Raw genomic sequence first — 14,692 nt, forward strand, 5'->3', positions numbered from 1 at the left:
TGTCATTTCATTTGGCTTTCATTGAAGATCTGTTTTCCTTGAACTTGTACACCTTAAAAAGCAGCTCTTATATGAGCTGTGTTAGTTGAATCAGTTGCTTTTTTTTTTTTTTTATTCTTATTAGTGCTTGTCATATTACCATGACCTTTTCAGTTTCATTCTCATTTTGTGTTTCTTGGGGGGCGGAAAAATGTTCTTTTCATTGTTTTTGTTGCTGATGGCTATCAGATAGCAGTTTGTCTTCTTGTAACTTGATCAGTTAGTTGGTGGTGGTTTCTTTCTCTCATGATGTATTTCCCTTTGGTTTTGTAGATATTGATACTAGACGCAGGGCTGCTTGTGATCTAGTACGAGGATTATGCAAGTTTTTTGAGGGACCTGTGACTGGAATCTTCTCTGGTTATGTTAATTCCATGCTGCAGGAATATGCAAAAAATCCATCTGTCAACTGGAAACACAAAGATGCAGCCATTTACCTAGTGACATCTTTGGCATCGAAAGCCCAAACACAGAAGGTGAATCTTTTCAATCCAGTTTTGTTTTGAAAACAGACTTGTCAGTAACCACAAAAGTAAAAAAGAAGTAATATATTTCTGGAGGACAGCCTACTCTAATATATAACCTATTAGTTCTGATTAGAATTTGTGTGATCTCCAGGGATGACTTTATGTTGCTGTCTGAAGCACCTGGGTTTCTTACGGACCAAAAAACCTGACAGATGCCACACTTGTTCCTTTAGCCGAGACTCCGCCATCTTTAATTTAGGGAAGTTTCTTTGTTGTCCATTAAGATAGTCTTGATTTATTTTTAGGGAGTTTGTCTTTTGACGTGTTCATCTCCATTTTTAAACTGGTTTTCTAAAGTTCCAATATGGTAGATGTATAAATTTAAGCATTTTGTGTTATTTTACCCTGTTACAAACTTGTTTTGCAGCATGGAATTACACAAGCGAATGAACTTGTAAACCTGACTGAATTCTTTATGAACCACATTCTCCCTGATTTAAAATCGGCTAATGGTGAGTTCGGTGAAAAAAACATTGTATACCACTTATAACAATATACCTGCCATTTTTTTATTTGCAGTGTTATTTTATATTACAAAATAAGTACCATTGTGGCAAAAGTCATAATAGGGTCTCCAAATCACTGTTATACTGAAAACATTTAATTCCTGTCCTTGTTGCAGGAGTTTCTGTTATTGAATAAAATCTCAAATGCTTCCCCCAGATTTTGCCCAGGTGAAATTAACTTTCTATAAAGAACATGTTGCTTGTGTAGAAGGAAAGTAGAAACAAAACTAAATTGTAACTCAGCTTTTTGTTTTCCGGGTATAAAGTCTAGGAATTACACTTTCATTTTCTTTTCCTTCTCACTTGAAAAATGCACTCTTAAAAAATGAAGTTTAAAGTACTTGAAACTGATAAAAAGTATGGATAATTTCCTATGTTGATGAAACTATGTTAAGCAAGATACATAGATACTCCCCTTTTTAAAACTTCCTAAATGGAAAATTTACACTAAAAGGTAGGGAGAATATTGTAATGAACTTACAAGTTAATATCATCTAGCTTCAAATATTTTTATCAATTGGCCAATATTATATCCCTTTCACTAATTTATTTTGCCCCCACTAGTGCAATTTAAAGCAAATCTCAGCCAGAGAGACATGCTATTGATTCAGAATAGCTTCCATTCTGGAAAAAAGATGATATGGTCATTAGTTCATGGTCCAAATCATTTTTATTCAGTTATGTAAGTAAATGTGTTCATTTGTTATGAAACTTAAAGGTAAGGGGAAAAAATTAAATTATTTATAATCTTAACCAGAATTAATAGCTGCATAGCAGATCGTTATATAATTAAGCTTCAATTACGTACTTGACATTTTTGTTACCAAAACCTGTTTTAAAAATCTGATGATAGGGCCGGCCGAGTGGCTCAGTTAGTTAAGAGCTCGCTCAAAAGTGCAAGCTCTGAGCAATAGAGTCGCCGATTCAATTCCCGGCCCAAGCTGAGCTGCCAACAGGTGGCAGGATGGCTCAGCAAAAAAAAAAAAAAAAAAATCTGATGATGTTGCCACCAATTTGGGAGTAATAGTCCTTAGCACTTAAATAACTTTGACTTATTTTTTTAATAGTGAATGAATTTCCTGTCCTTAAAGCTGATGGTATCAAATACATTATGATTTTTAGGAATCAAGTAAGTAGCTTTTCATTTCTATGTTGTTATGTGCCATGTAATCTCTTAAGAGTTATTTTGTACCAGCTTCTCTTCCCTTCAGTGCATTTGTATGACATCACATCTAATAAAATTAATAACTCCTTAAGAACTTACAATTCCAGACCATGCTTAATTTTCCTCAGTTGTCTTAAAATGTCATTTTACAGTGATAAATGTAAATATAGTGTAAAATGTCATTTTACCATAGTGTATGTTGGAATTTTGCCAACCTCATACACAAGAAATGGTATCTTATTGCAGTTTTAACTTGCATTTCTCTTATTTTGTGCTTAACATTGTTTTAGAGTTATTCTTTAAGCAGATGTTATAGTTTATTTTTTAATAGCTGCGTAGTATTCCATCATAAGACTCATGCCATAGTTTATTTCCTGTGGATGATTTTTTAATCTCTTGATTTATAATTTTTGTGTCTTTGGCAAGTATTTACCAAAGTTATATTCAACCCTATGAAGCTGTTCTATTTTAAAGTCTAGTGGATAGTCTAAATTTTTAGAGGCTTTTAATGAAGATTAATATTCTTATTCCCCCCACCCCCTTTTTTTAATAAGAGAAGGTGAGGCACAGACAGCTTGAATGACTTTTCCAAGAACACTAGCTATGGAAAAGTATAGTTCTTAATACTAATGAAACCTTAGCCTGCTTTTCCATGATATTATTTTATGGTGTGTTCATTTATCTGCAAGATTTTACCCCACTCATAGTTTCTGTGCTCAGAAAGAGAATTGGAAAAGTGAATGTGAATTGATTATATTGAGGTACTTTCTCAACCAATCATTTCCCATTGTAACAGTTGGAAAAACTAACTTTTTAGAAGCAGCAAGCCCTTATCTTTTACTCAAAGATAGCATCATTGAGTTAGAGTTATGTATATTATTGTATTTTCCAGGTACCAAAAGAGCATCTTTTAGTCTCTGTCCCTCTCTTGATCAATCATCTTCAAGCTGAAAGCACTGTTGTCCATTCTTACGCAGCACATGCTCTGGAAAGACTGTTTACCATGAGGGGCCCTAACAGCGCTGCCCTGTGAGTCCTGGCTCCCAAGCCACTTAACTTCTGTAGCGGGGAGGGGGGCATTCTGTAGTGGTCAGGACTGTCACTGAATGTATTCATAATTGTATTAATTGCTGGAAAAATACATGTACTTTTTACTTATTTATACTATGTCTCATTCTGAAAGGACTTGAGGTAGGGTACCAAAATAGATACATTATGGTAACAAAATTAAATAGAGGAAATTAGAACAAAAGAAAATAAATGGGCTAAGTTTAATAAACAGAAATGTATGTCAGAGGATGCTGTACAGTAGTCAAAGAAACTCCTGAATTTTATGTGGAGTCTTCTAGAAATCAAGGCAAAGAGGGAAATTTGGTGAGTTAAAAGTTTCACAGTGTCCGTGAGATTAAAATTGAAAGCTATTCAAAAGGCATCTCAGAAGTGGGTCTTCATTAAGGGAATACTGTGTGTAGCAGCGTTCTAAGCAGCATCAGGCAACAGGATTATTTTCACCGGGCTGTTTTTCTAATCTTACTTAGTGCTGAGATATGACATAGCTGAGTGAAAATAATTCTCTGGGGTCCAAGATAGTAGCTTAGCTCTTCTGGCCTGATCCAAGGATAAAACGTACAGGAATGGATGGTCTGCATGTCTTTCAGGCCATTCTTCAACAGTGTTATTTGTTGAAACTGAGCTTTGGGTAAGAGATGGTAAACAATTTAGATTTTCTTCATCAAGAACTTGGAAGTGCAGGTATTCTCAGTGGCCAATTAAGGGTTGAAAGGACATCTTTCGAGGTGAGTCAAGACTACCTATCTTCAGGCCTAGAAAGTATGCAGAAAACGGCTCTGAATCTGTTCCACCTCCAGGAAAAATAGATGACTGTGACCCCCGGGGTCTGAGTTCTGTTCTTGATGGTGATAGGAACCAGGGATGTCCTTAACAGCTTTAGATGATGGGTTTGCCTGGGTTTTGGTTTATTTAATTGTGTTTGGTCCCAGATGTACCTTCTTAGGAACTGAACATGAGCACATGTAAAAAATTATTTACCTAAGCTGTGTGCTGAAGATCAGTGATGGGAGATGGCTCACTTTTATGCCGAGAAGTGTGATTTAGTAGTTGCCAAGGGTATTCCAAAGTGACAAGCTCAAGAGTTGGCAGTGACTGAAAGCTGTTTTTTCATCTATAGCTTTACAGCTGCAGAAATCGCACCGTTTGTTGAGATTCTGCTAACAAACCTTTTCAAAGCTCTCACACTTCCTGGCTCTTCAGAAAATGAATATATTATGAAAGGTAGGCCGTTTTCCTGGTGTACAGACTATAAGTATCTAATCTCAGATTAAACGGTAAAAGACTGACTTGTATACTGTTTGCCAAGAATTAGGTAGGTTTGGATATTTTTAAATGAAGGATATTGTTTTGTTTGTTATTAGCAGTGTTTTCAGGAAAAGTTTTATCCTAACTTGATAGAGAACCCCTTATTAAAGTAGCAAACTCCTTTTTTCTGTTTCCTAGATTGAATTTCTTGAGGGCAAAAGTCAGGTCAGACAACACTTATTGCACACTAGGTCTTGGTGTGAACCCCACACGGATCCTGTCGGCCAGGGACACAGGCAGTTGTAACCACCTGCCAGGTGCTACATTAGGAGTGTCTTGGTGACAGCTTTGACTTAAGGGACAGTCTCAGTCTCATTCACTGTTACATTCCAAGAGCCTAGCACAGCGTCGGATTCATAGGAAATGCTTTTCAGAGAAGCTCCCTGATGCCTCTGTCCCGGGTCAGGCCCCCCCCAGTGTGAGTGTGAGTGAGTGAGTGAGTGTGTGCGTGTGTCTGTGTGTCTAAGTGTATGTGTGTCTGTGTGTCTAAGTGTATGTGTGTGTTTTCAGCACTGTATTTCTCCCAACAGTGTAGTTACTGTTCATTCCTCTGAGGCAGCAAACTAGTCTGATCTTGTTGTGTTCCTAGGGGAGGTAAGAACACCCAGGATGTAATCCCTTCTCAGTAAACACTGGTGTGTGAGTGAAAGATTCTGTGCCAGCCTGGATGAGAGGAACTTAACCCAGCTCAGGACAGGCTTTCTTTAGCAAGTGGTGTTCCCGGCTGAGGTGATGGATAGTAGCAGTTAGCAAGTTGGAGGGGAAATCTTTGGCTCATACAGAGAAAACATCATTGCAGAGTTTAGTGGGCAGGAGAGGATAACTTTCTATCCCTTGTGCCTGGCACATAGTACGTGCCCTACTAGTAAACACCTATTCTGTTTGTGCAGAAGTGGCCGTCATACATTTTTAGCTTAATTAATGTATTCATCTCCTAGGCCAGATGCTTTTTGGTATCTTTTAATGAGCAGTGTTTTTGCAGTGTGGGCTCTCCATAGCTTTATATGTAGTTTTGGACTTTTCTGAGGCTCTAATCTCGTTAGGAGGGATGGGCAGTGGGCTCCTCTTTTGGGCCGGCGGCAATCCAGCAGGCTAGGGCTAAACATTTCCCACCACTTAGTTCTAAGAGAAAGAGACTCAAAGCAGCGCTGTTTCTTCCTCCTCCTCTTTGCCTCTTTAGTCACCTTTTTTTCTAAGTGTCCCTTTTTTAATTCTTTAAGCCTTAGGCCCAGCTAAATTTCATTGCCAATCCTTGGCCTAATTTTAAAACGAAGGGAAAATTAGATTATTTCAAATGTAGAGAGCCGTCTTGGGATTTAAGGGTCTTAAATTTTTAGTCGATGAATCAGTGGGCTTTTCCCCCCCAATCACTGTTGTGTTCTAAAGTTTAACTGAACTATTTGTTTTTGCTGTTTTTGTATTTTCCAGCTATCATGAGAAGTTTTTCCCTCCTACAAGAAGCCATAATCCCCTACATCCCTACTCTCATCACTCAGCTTACACAGAAGCTGTTAGCCGTTAGTAAGGTAACCAAACCAGTTTGAAAGTACAGTTGATTTTTAATTTATGCTCCAGACTGCAAGTCAGGACTCCTTGGCGATAGGTCAGACTTAGGAAAAGGCCTTTGAACTCTCCCTGATCTGACAATTAGCAACATTTTTTTTTTATGTACATTTCTGAAAGGGTGGGGATGGCATTAGATTGGAGACATGGCAGCACACACCTTTAAGTGTAGGCTTAGAAACTTGACAACATTTTTCTCAGTAAACAAGTAACTTGTTCATTGAAAAAAATTGAGAAAGTACAGATGATCTGGAATGATCTTAGGAAAGTGGGCTTTGTACCAAATAGACACAAAAGAGGCTATCCGGACTTCTATAAAATGATAATTAACTGTTCTTTTCCCCAAAAAATAAGGTTCAATCCTTCTTTGATCAAAAATTTTACAGATATTTTTATTGATATTTAAATATTAAGCTTTAGAAAGTGAAAAATCAGTTCCAGGCTGATGAAATTCCTTTATAGATGATTATTTCTAATAACTATTAAAGGACAGAAATTCATAGGAAGTATTGGAGGGATTTGGGAGAGCAGGGATTATTTTCCCACTGAGTTCTGTCTGTGTAAGGGTCTTGGGTACTTTCAGTCACGGGGAATTTTAAGAGAAAAGCAGGGTCCTGCCCCATGTCTCAATCCCTCCCCTGCACTCATCCTTCCTAGTTCATCAGCTTTCTATGGTAGCCTTCCAAGAAGGATTTTGTTAGAAGAAAAATAGGATTTTGTTACTTAAAAACTGAAAACAGCTGATAGGATTGTCACTGTAGATACAGACATTGAAGCCCGTAGAGGTTAAGGTTTGTCTAAGGTCCCACACAAGGCTAGTGGCAGAGCCAGGACTTGTATGTCCCTGCTCGTTTCTGCCACCACCATTTACAGTGACAGCTCTGAGGAGAACGCATGGGTTTAAGCCAAGTTCCTTACAGCACTGGCAGCTAAAGCTTGTGTTGTCACCTCCCTGTGACTGAAATATTTTTTCATAGTAGACTTTTGCTCATTTTTTAAAAAGTCCAAATAAACAGGTATTAGCATGTATTGTTTTGTTTTCTGAAAAGTCATTGTAAACTTTTAATGTATATGCAGGCTTTTTAATGTAATTGGTGTTTTTCTTAGTGATTTTTTTTTTTAAAGGCGGCATCTCAATGTATTTTAGAAAGGTTAGGTGTATTTTATTTTAAATGACATTTAATTTAGTCATTTGGATTATTAAAGTAATAAGCTTTTTTTTTGCTTTTTTTTAAATTTCAGAACCCAAGCAAACCTCATTTTAATCACTACATGTTTGAAGCAATATGTTTATCCATAAGAATTACTTGCAAAGCCAACCCTGCTGCTGTTGTAAATTTTGAAGAGGCTTTGTTTCTGGTGTTTACTGAAATTTTACAAAATGATGTACAAGGTAAGTTAAAGGACATTTTCTTTCTAACTGAATAAAATTATTAGAGTTATAAAACACAGCCTAAGAGATATGTGCCTTTTGTGCTCCTGAAGCTGACAGCTCTTGTTTTCATTTTGATCAACAGAGTTTATTCCGTATGTCTTTCAAGTGATGTCTTTGCTTCTGGAGACACACAAAAATGATATCCCGTCTTCCTATATGGCCTTATTTCCTCATCTCCTTCAGCCAGTGCTTTGGGAAAGAACAGGAAACATCCCTGCTCTAGTGCGGCTTCTCCAAGCATTCTTAGAACGCGGTTCAAATACAATAGCAAGCGCCGCAGCTGACAAAATTGTGAGTTGGATTTATTTTTATTTTAACTTTAATTTACTAAGGTATTGGGTTGTCGGAAAAGTCATGATGTACTTTTTCTGGTTTTCATTGCAAAAATATGTCATGACTTTTCCGACAACTCAGTAGCTGAGAGAAACCAGGGATGGCAGACATTAAAAAATTCTTCATTTACAATAAACTTAATAAAAAGGGAAGTGATTGTTAGTAAATTTTAATGTATATTTTATTAGAATTAGGTATACTTTAAGTTAGTTATCTCCATGGTGGAAAATAAAAAAATAAGAGCCAAATAGATTGATTTCAAGAACTTAACTTGAAGGGTTTATTGTGGTGGGATATTTTTTGTCTACATTTCAAAAGTAAGAACTAAAGAAAAAATGCTAATTAGATTATTACCTGTTTTGTTTTTTTTTTTTAGATTGTAGTATGCACTGTTTTCCAAGCTATATCACCTGTTTAACTTTCGGAATAATTAATCCTTTTAACTGATTATTTTATCTAATTTGTTGCAGCCTGGGTTATTAGGTGTCTTCCAGAAGCTGATTGCATCCAAAGCCAATGACCACCAAGGTTTTTATCTTCTAAATAGTATAATAGAGCACATGCCTCCGTGAGTATGACTAGACCCTCATAGTACATTTAATCAAGGATTCTGTCAGATACACTCAGGAAAGAAAATGCTGACTATATTTTGTTGCTTTTATTCAATTCCTTAGTGAGTCAGTTGACCAATACAGGAAGCAAATCTTCATTCTACTATTCCAAAGACTTCAGAATTCCAAGACAACAAAGTTTATTAAAAGTAAGTAAAATGCTAAAATAAAGTAAAATGCTTTGGGTGTTCCTACAGATTAATGAAAGAAAGTAGCTAAAACCCTTAGGCTTTCTGGTTACATATAAACTTTTTGTCACTTATAAATGTTATATATAAAATGCATTAAGGTGTATGTATTCCTCCAACACTAAATCAGTTTCAAATATATTATGTTCCAAATACTTTTAGTAGGAATAATATTATAAAGAAATAGAGACACTGCATGCAAAGACGTTTTATTCCTATACTGTAAAGGTAGAAATTCTGTTAAATTGTATGAAAAGGCAAGTATTGATGCTAAAGTTAGTTGTTGGGTTTTAATGATGACGAATATTTTATTGGGCAGACTTGCACTAAATCGCTTGTTGAGTGCAATGAGACTTCTTCCGTATTGATAATCTGCATCTCCTTTCAACAGGTTTCTTAGTCTTTATTAATTTGTATTGCATAAAATATGGGGCGCTGGCACTACAAGAAATATTTGATGGTATACAACCAAAGTAAGTTTGTTTTTATTTTCTTTTTAAAAGTGAAAAAATGGACTTCTTTTAGCATAAACCAGTATCTGTTTTATAGATGATTTAATAGTTCTTGGTGCAGTAATAGTATCTGTGGTTTTCAAAATATTCTCATGGTGTTGGGTCATAAAGAAGAAAATCCTTTTAAACATTTTCCTAATTCCCCAAGCTACTCCCCACTTTGGCATTCTCTACAGCCAGTGTCCTATGCGACGTTAGATGGTCCGTGTCCCCAGGAGCCTGCCTTTGTTCAGGTCAATAGCGTGACTTTTCAAATGAGAAAAGTTTGGATAGATAAAACTTTGGTGTGTATGCAAAGCAATATAGTTAGGTGGCATTCCCCATTAAGTAGAGAAAGGAAGGATATAAGGAAATTGGAGAAAAACTCAAGTTAGATCCCTGTATTCGTATCAAAAAAAAAAAAATTCCAAATTGAATACAATGTAAAAAATGAATTAACCTGAAGAGTAGTCCTACCAGAAAATATGCTTTCTAGCAATAAAGGATTGTGAGGAAATCGGTCTCCATGCACTGCTAGTTGGGTGCCTAAATTGGCATGATCTTTCTACAGAGCAAAAGTCACCCTTTATATAGAGCATTAAAATGTCCATACTCTTTAATCCCACTATTTCTACTTCAAAGAACTTATTTTACAAATGTATAAACTGAGACATTTGCATCATTTAGAATCATGAAAAACTTCTAGGATGTTTGGATTTTACAACAACATAGAATGATTGGCATATCTTTTTTTTAAATATAGCCATTAACATTTAGTTACAGGTATGCAAGCATAGAAAGTTGGGCAGTTTATAATTTAACAATGTTAAAACTAGTTATTTAGGTGATTCTTTTTTCTTGCTCTTATCCCTAGTTTCTAATTTCTAATTTTTTAAAGATTTCTTAATTTTTAAAAAAACAAGATAAAAAAAATGGCTGAAAAGATTCTACTTGCACATCTGCTTATGTAATGTTCACAAAAGATGGCGATTGGCCTAAGGGTAGAGGTTTGATGCTTTGTCATCCCTAGGTCTCTTCCATGCAGCTGATCAAAATATAGCAGCCTTGTTATTTTGTAAAGTTTTATTATAGGAAGCATTTCACTATTTAATTATAGTGGTAGTCTAATATCAACTGGGTTTATTTGCTTCGATTAACAGAATGTTTGGAATGGTTTTGGAAAAAATCATTATTCCTGAAATTCAAAAAGTATCCGGAAATGTAGAGAAAAAGATTTGTGCGGTTGGCATAACCAAATTACTAACAGAATGTCCCCCAATGATGGACACTGAGTATACCAAGCTATGGTAAGTTGTCTCAAGTTGTTGGAAATTACAGCTTTCTTCCCTTATGACTGCAGAATTAACCAAGCTTATTCTCTTCAGGGCTAAGAGAATTGGGTTCTGGTTTTGGCCTCTCCACTAGCAACCACCAGATCCAACACATAACTTGTGGATCCTTCTCAGCCTAAAAAGATCTTGTTTCCTGATTCTTAACTTTCTTGGGGAGGGGGGGCAGTTAGGGGACATTCATGATCCCCTTGAGAGTCTGGTGAAAGTCCCTGCTCTAGATGATCTCTAAGGCTAGCTTATGATATAGATGCCCAGGTAAAGCGCCTTAAGTCTTTAAGAGGAGAATCTGAACAGGCTAAAAGATCTTCCATGCTTGTGCCCAATATCCGGCAGACTTAGCTTTTCTTGACCTCTTGTTTCACCTTTTCTTGTTACGGTTTCACTCAGGCAGCTCCTTCCATAAAGTGATCTGACAACTTGAGGCTTATTTCTTCTGACTTCTAGCATTGAATCTCCTTGGTTTAGGTTGAGTCACATAGCCTAACTAGCCAGGCCTGGGTCACACAGCCAGTTTGAAAGCCCTGGGGATAGAGTAGTTTTCAAAAGAGAAATTGGGGTGCTGCAGCTAATAGAAGTGAAAGATGGTTTCTGGGTAGGCATAAGCACTGCTGTCCATCTGAATTTCAGCAGTCTGTTACTCTGGAAATGGTGAGTCTGTAATTTGTGCTTCTGAGGAATTGCTGTTTGTTCTTTAAATTTTCAAAGTACTTAATCTTTTGTCTTCTTGCTTTCTTCTAATCCAGGACTCCTTTATTGCAGTCTCTGATTGGCCTTTTTGAGTTACCTGAAGACGATACCATTCCTGATGAAGAACATTTTATTGACATAGAAGATACACCAGGATACCAGACTGCCTTCTCACAGTTGGCATTTGCCGGGAAAAAAGAGCATGATCCCGTAGGTCAGATGGTGAACAACCCCAAGATTCACCTGGCACAGTCACTTCACAAATTGTCCACTGCGTGTCCGGGAAGGGTAAGGTCTTGGTGTGATTGATGGAGACCTTTACCGGAAGGGAAGAGGGTCGGAGGAGTTCTGGTGCCTGTTGTCATGGGTGGGTCAGCGTAATCAGCATCCCATGCAGTTACAGTCAGGGCTTAGTTTTCTTTAGTTAAAATGATAGGCCCGCCTTTTTTGGTAGTATGTGCTGCAGAAAATATTTTAGGAGTAAAATATTTCAGGGGATGAAGTCCTTTGACTAGAAATAGATTTATTTTTCCAGGTTGAAATCTTTCAATTATTAAAATGTAGGCTTTTATTGATTTTATTCACTGCAGCCAAAAATTAAATAATGGAATATGGAGTAATCCCTAATAATGGCTGTATAACTAACTCTATTAGTACTGTTTATATAGTCTTAAGATAAATTTATATTTTTAATTGTTTTATTATGGAAAACCTCAAACATATAGAAATACCACAATGAACCGTCATGTGCCCACCTTCAATAACTACTAATCTGCCAGTTTTCTTTGATTCATTCCTTGTTTCTTTGCTGGAGAATTTTAGAGCAAGCCTTCAGCAGCATGTCCTTTCAACCCATATGTACTCATAGGACATTTTTACACATCATAAGCACAATGCCTCTATCACATTGAACAATAGTAATGTCTTACTGATCTGCTTTTCAGACCTACACGTTTTTGAAGGCTTAAAAGCAGCTGAGTTATTTGGGAATCTTTTTAACAGTTACCGATGACAGATTGCCTTTCTCAGAGCTACGGCAGCTCTCCTGTAGACGATGGGGTTTGTGATGCTATGCCAGGATCACCAACCGCAGTTTCCTGTCTCTTCTAGGTTCCATCAATGGTGAGCACCAGCCTCAATGCAGAAGCGCTCCAGTATCTCCAGGGATACCTTCAGGCAGCCAGTGTGACACTGCTTTGAACTGTGTTTAGTGATGTGGCTAAGTCCAGGAAGGTTTCTGAGGAAATCAGGTAGACTTCTTCTCAGCACAGCTGCACAGAAACAAAGCAAGTTTTCCTTTTGAACCGTTCACAAATTCCATCTTGTAAAGAATATTAAATGTTTCTTAAAGCTGACCCTTGAGCACATTAGGTGGTTTGTGTGATCATAAATATAAATGGGTGGTTTTTCCAGTTTGCAGCTTCAAGGGACAAGTATTAATGTTCAGTATACGACATTGATTTGAGTTGAGCGTTTGCACTGTGTGGATAATCTTAAAATTTTGATGGACACTGCTGGACTGGAGACTATTCTGTTACTAAACCTTTTTGTTTTGAGGCTCTTGCCATCTTGTGTTTTTCTTGTCCTTGTACTTTTGTCTGTTCAGTTTTTATTTGGAAATGTGTGTAAGTAGAGAGTCCCTAGTGTGACTTGCCAAGAAGTGCACATTTCATAGTTTTAAGCCTGTAAAATCACAATAAAAAAGCCCTAAAATATGTAACTAAGAACATCTTAAGGACAGGTTTTTAATGCTTTGACCCTCTTATGAAGAAGAATTTCTTTAAAATTTTCCAAATAATTCACTCAAATTAGTCTTTTTACAAGGGAACATTAATACCCTTCTTTGGGGTTGCTGCATGATACTTGGCAAAGGCTATTAAGCTCAGGTGTGGCAGGAGAAGGCAGCCATGAAGGGGACGAATTCATTTACCTATTTCTGGGCTTCCTTCCTTATAAATTGACGTGAGAGAAAAACTTGGCAACGTTGAAGCCACAATAGACAGGTCAGGGAAAAAGTTTCTCAGACCCGATGCAAAAGGAGACCCACCTGAGAAGAGGGGAACCAAATGAGAAGAGGTTTATTTACCTCGCACCAGAAAAACGGTCCGTATTCTTGCAGGCAGTTAGAGTCAACTCTTCTGCGTTTGGAGGAGAAAATGCTTGCTGCTTCCAGGACTTGCAGCAAATATCAGCTGAAAACACAGATCCTGCTCTGTCTCCAACTGGGTCCTCATGGAAAAAGGGAGTCCAGCCCACAGGTCCTGCCACTCCCAGTCAGAGCAGACCTAAGGATCCTAGGAAGGCTGGACAGCCCCACTCCTGAGGTCTGAACTTAAGCTGGAGCCAACCCTACAGAGAGCCTCCTCTGTCGTGACTACAAAGTTTAGGCCAGAGCAAGTTAAAAAGTCCCTGCGATGGTCCTGCCGAGGATCGTGGCCAGTCAGTGAGGCTGCAGACCTTTCCCAAGGAGGCTGTCTGGTCATCGAAGTAAGTAAACACTTCCCATGACCTAAATTATAGAAGCACCACCTGAAGACTAAATGAACAGAAGTCCTATTACTAAGGAGATGAAGAAGCCCCAACAAGACTGGTAGGAGGGGTGGGGAGGTCCCCATACATTCACAGTGTGGCAGTTAAGAACTGGGAGGGACATCTCGGCTAAGGAGGCCCCTACTGAGGAATGAGGGATCCCAGCCCCACACTCAACTCCCCAGCTGAGGGCACCAGTGCTGGGAGGAAGAGTGCCCATCATGCGGCTGTGAAAACCAGCATGGGTTGCATCCAAGTGAGACGGAGGGCTGCTGGCATCCCGGGCCTTCTCATAAGTGACCTGTGCACAGACTCGCTCACTCAGGGCTCCAGTGCCACCAGGGCAGCAGCTCAAAACCGCAGGGGATGTGAGAGGAACAGAAGCTTCCAGGCCAGAGCTAGAGGGTTAGGACAGTTCCTTCCTGGGACAAAAGCAGCACTGGCAGGCACCACTGCACCTTTGTTGAGTCCTTCCCCCACCCAGCTGGCAGGCTTGGGTGGGCGCCAGTCACAGCTCTCCGTTCATCTAACACCAATCCCCCAACGAAGCCACTTGCAGTGGCTTTTCCACACAAGCGACCTGCCTTCGTGGGCACTGAGAACTTTCCTAAAATTTCTCACAGGTCCACAAACCTGACCCAAACAGTAGCTGGCCTGGGTGTACCCTGTGCCTCTTGTTAAGCAGCCCCAAGCCTGATACAAGCAGCGAATGGTTCAAACTGCATGGTACCTCCTATCAGCCACAAGCCTGGCCTCAGTTCGCAGCGAAGCCTCTCCCAGGCGTCTCCAAGCCCAGCCTCAGTAGCAGCCAACTGCAGATCACTCTGTTGCTCCAACCAGGTGGCCCCAAGCCAGGCATGAACAGTGGGTGCACCAGAGCCCCTCCTGTA

General features: G+C 38.6%; 1 protein-coding gene across 1 annotated transcript in view; it reads left to right on the forward strand.

The window, feature by feature from the left end:
• CSE1L (chromosome segregation 1 like) overlaps positions 1-13,000 on the forward strand; it is a 34,863-nt gene extending 21,863 nt beyond the window's left edge. Inside the window, exons 12-25 of the mRNA XM_019640953.1 lie at positions 313-515; positions 934-1,018; positions 2,140-2,201; positions 3,130-3,266; positions 4,426-4,529; positions 6,042-6,139; positions 7,419-7,569; positions 7,694-7,902; positions 8,415-8,512; positions 8,619-8,704; positions 9,135-9,216; positions 10,395-10,541; positions 11,330-11,561; positions 12,384-13,000. Coding sequence (XP_019496498.1) covers positions 313-515; positions 934-1,018; positions 2,140-2,201; positions 3,130-3,266; positions 4,426-4,529; positions 6,042-6,139; positions 7,419-7,569; positions 7,694-7,902; positions 8,415-8,512; positions 8,619-8,704; positions 9,135-9,216; positions 10,395-10,541; positions 11,330-11,561; positions 12,384-12,473 — 1,784 coding nt within the window. The 3' untranslated portion in view covers positions 12,474-13,000. The remainder of the gene's footprint in view (positions 1-312; positions 516-933; positions 1,019-2,139; positions 2,202-3,129; positions 3,267-4,425; positions 4,530-6,041; positions 6,140-7,418; positions 7,570-7,693; positions 7,903-8,414; positions 8,513-8,618; positions 8,705-9,134; positions 9,217-10,394; positions 10,542-11,329; positions 11,562-12,383) is intronic.
• Positions 13,001-14,692: the final 1,692 nt, after the last annotated feature.

Source organism: Hipposideros armiger, unplaced genomic scaffold (assembly GCF_001890085.2).
Source record: "Hipposideros armiger isolate ML-2016 unplaced genomic scaffold, ASM189008v1 scaffold_54, whole genome shotgun sequence".
Taxonomy (NCBI): Eukaryota; Metazoa; Chordata; class Mammalia; order Chiroptera; family Hipposideridae; genus Hipposideros; species Hipposideros armiger.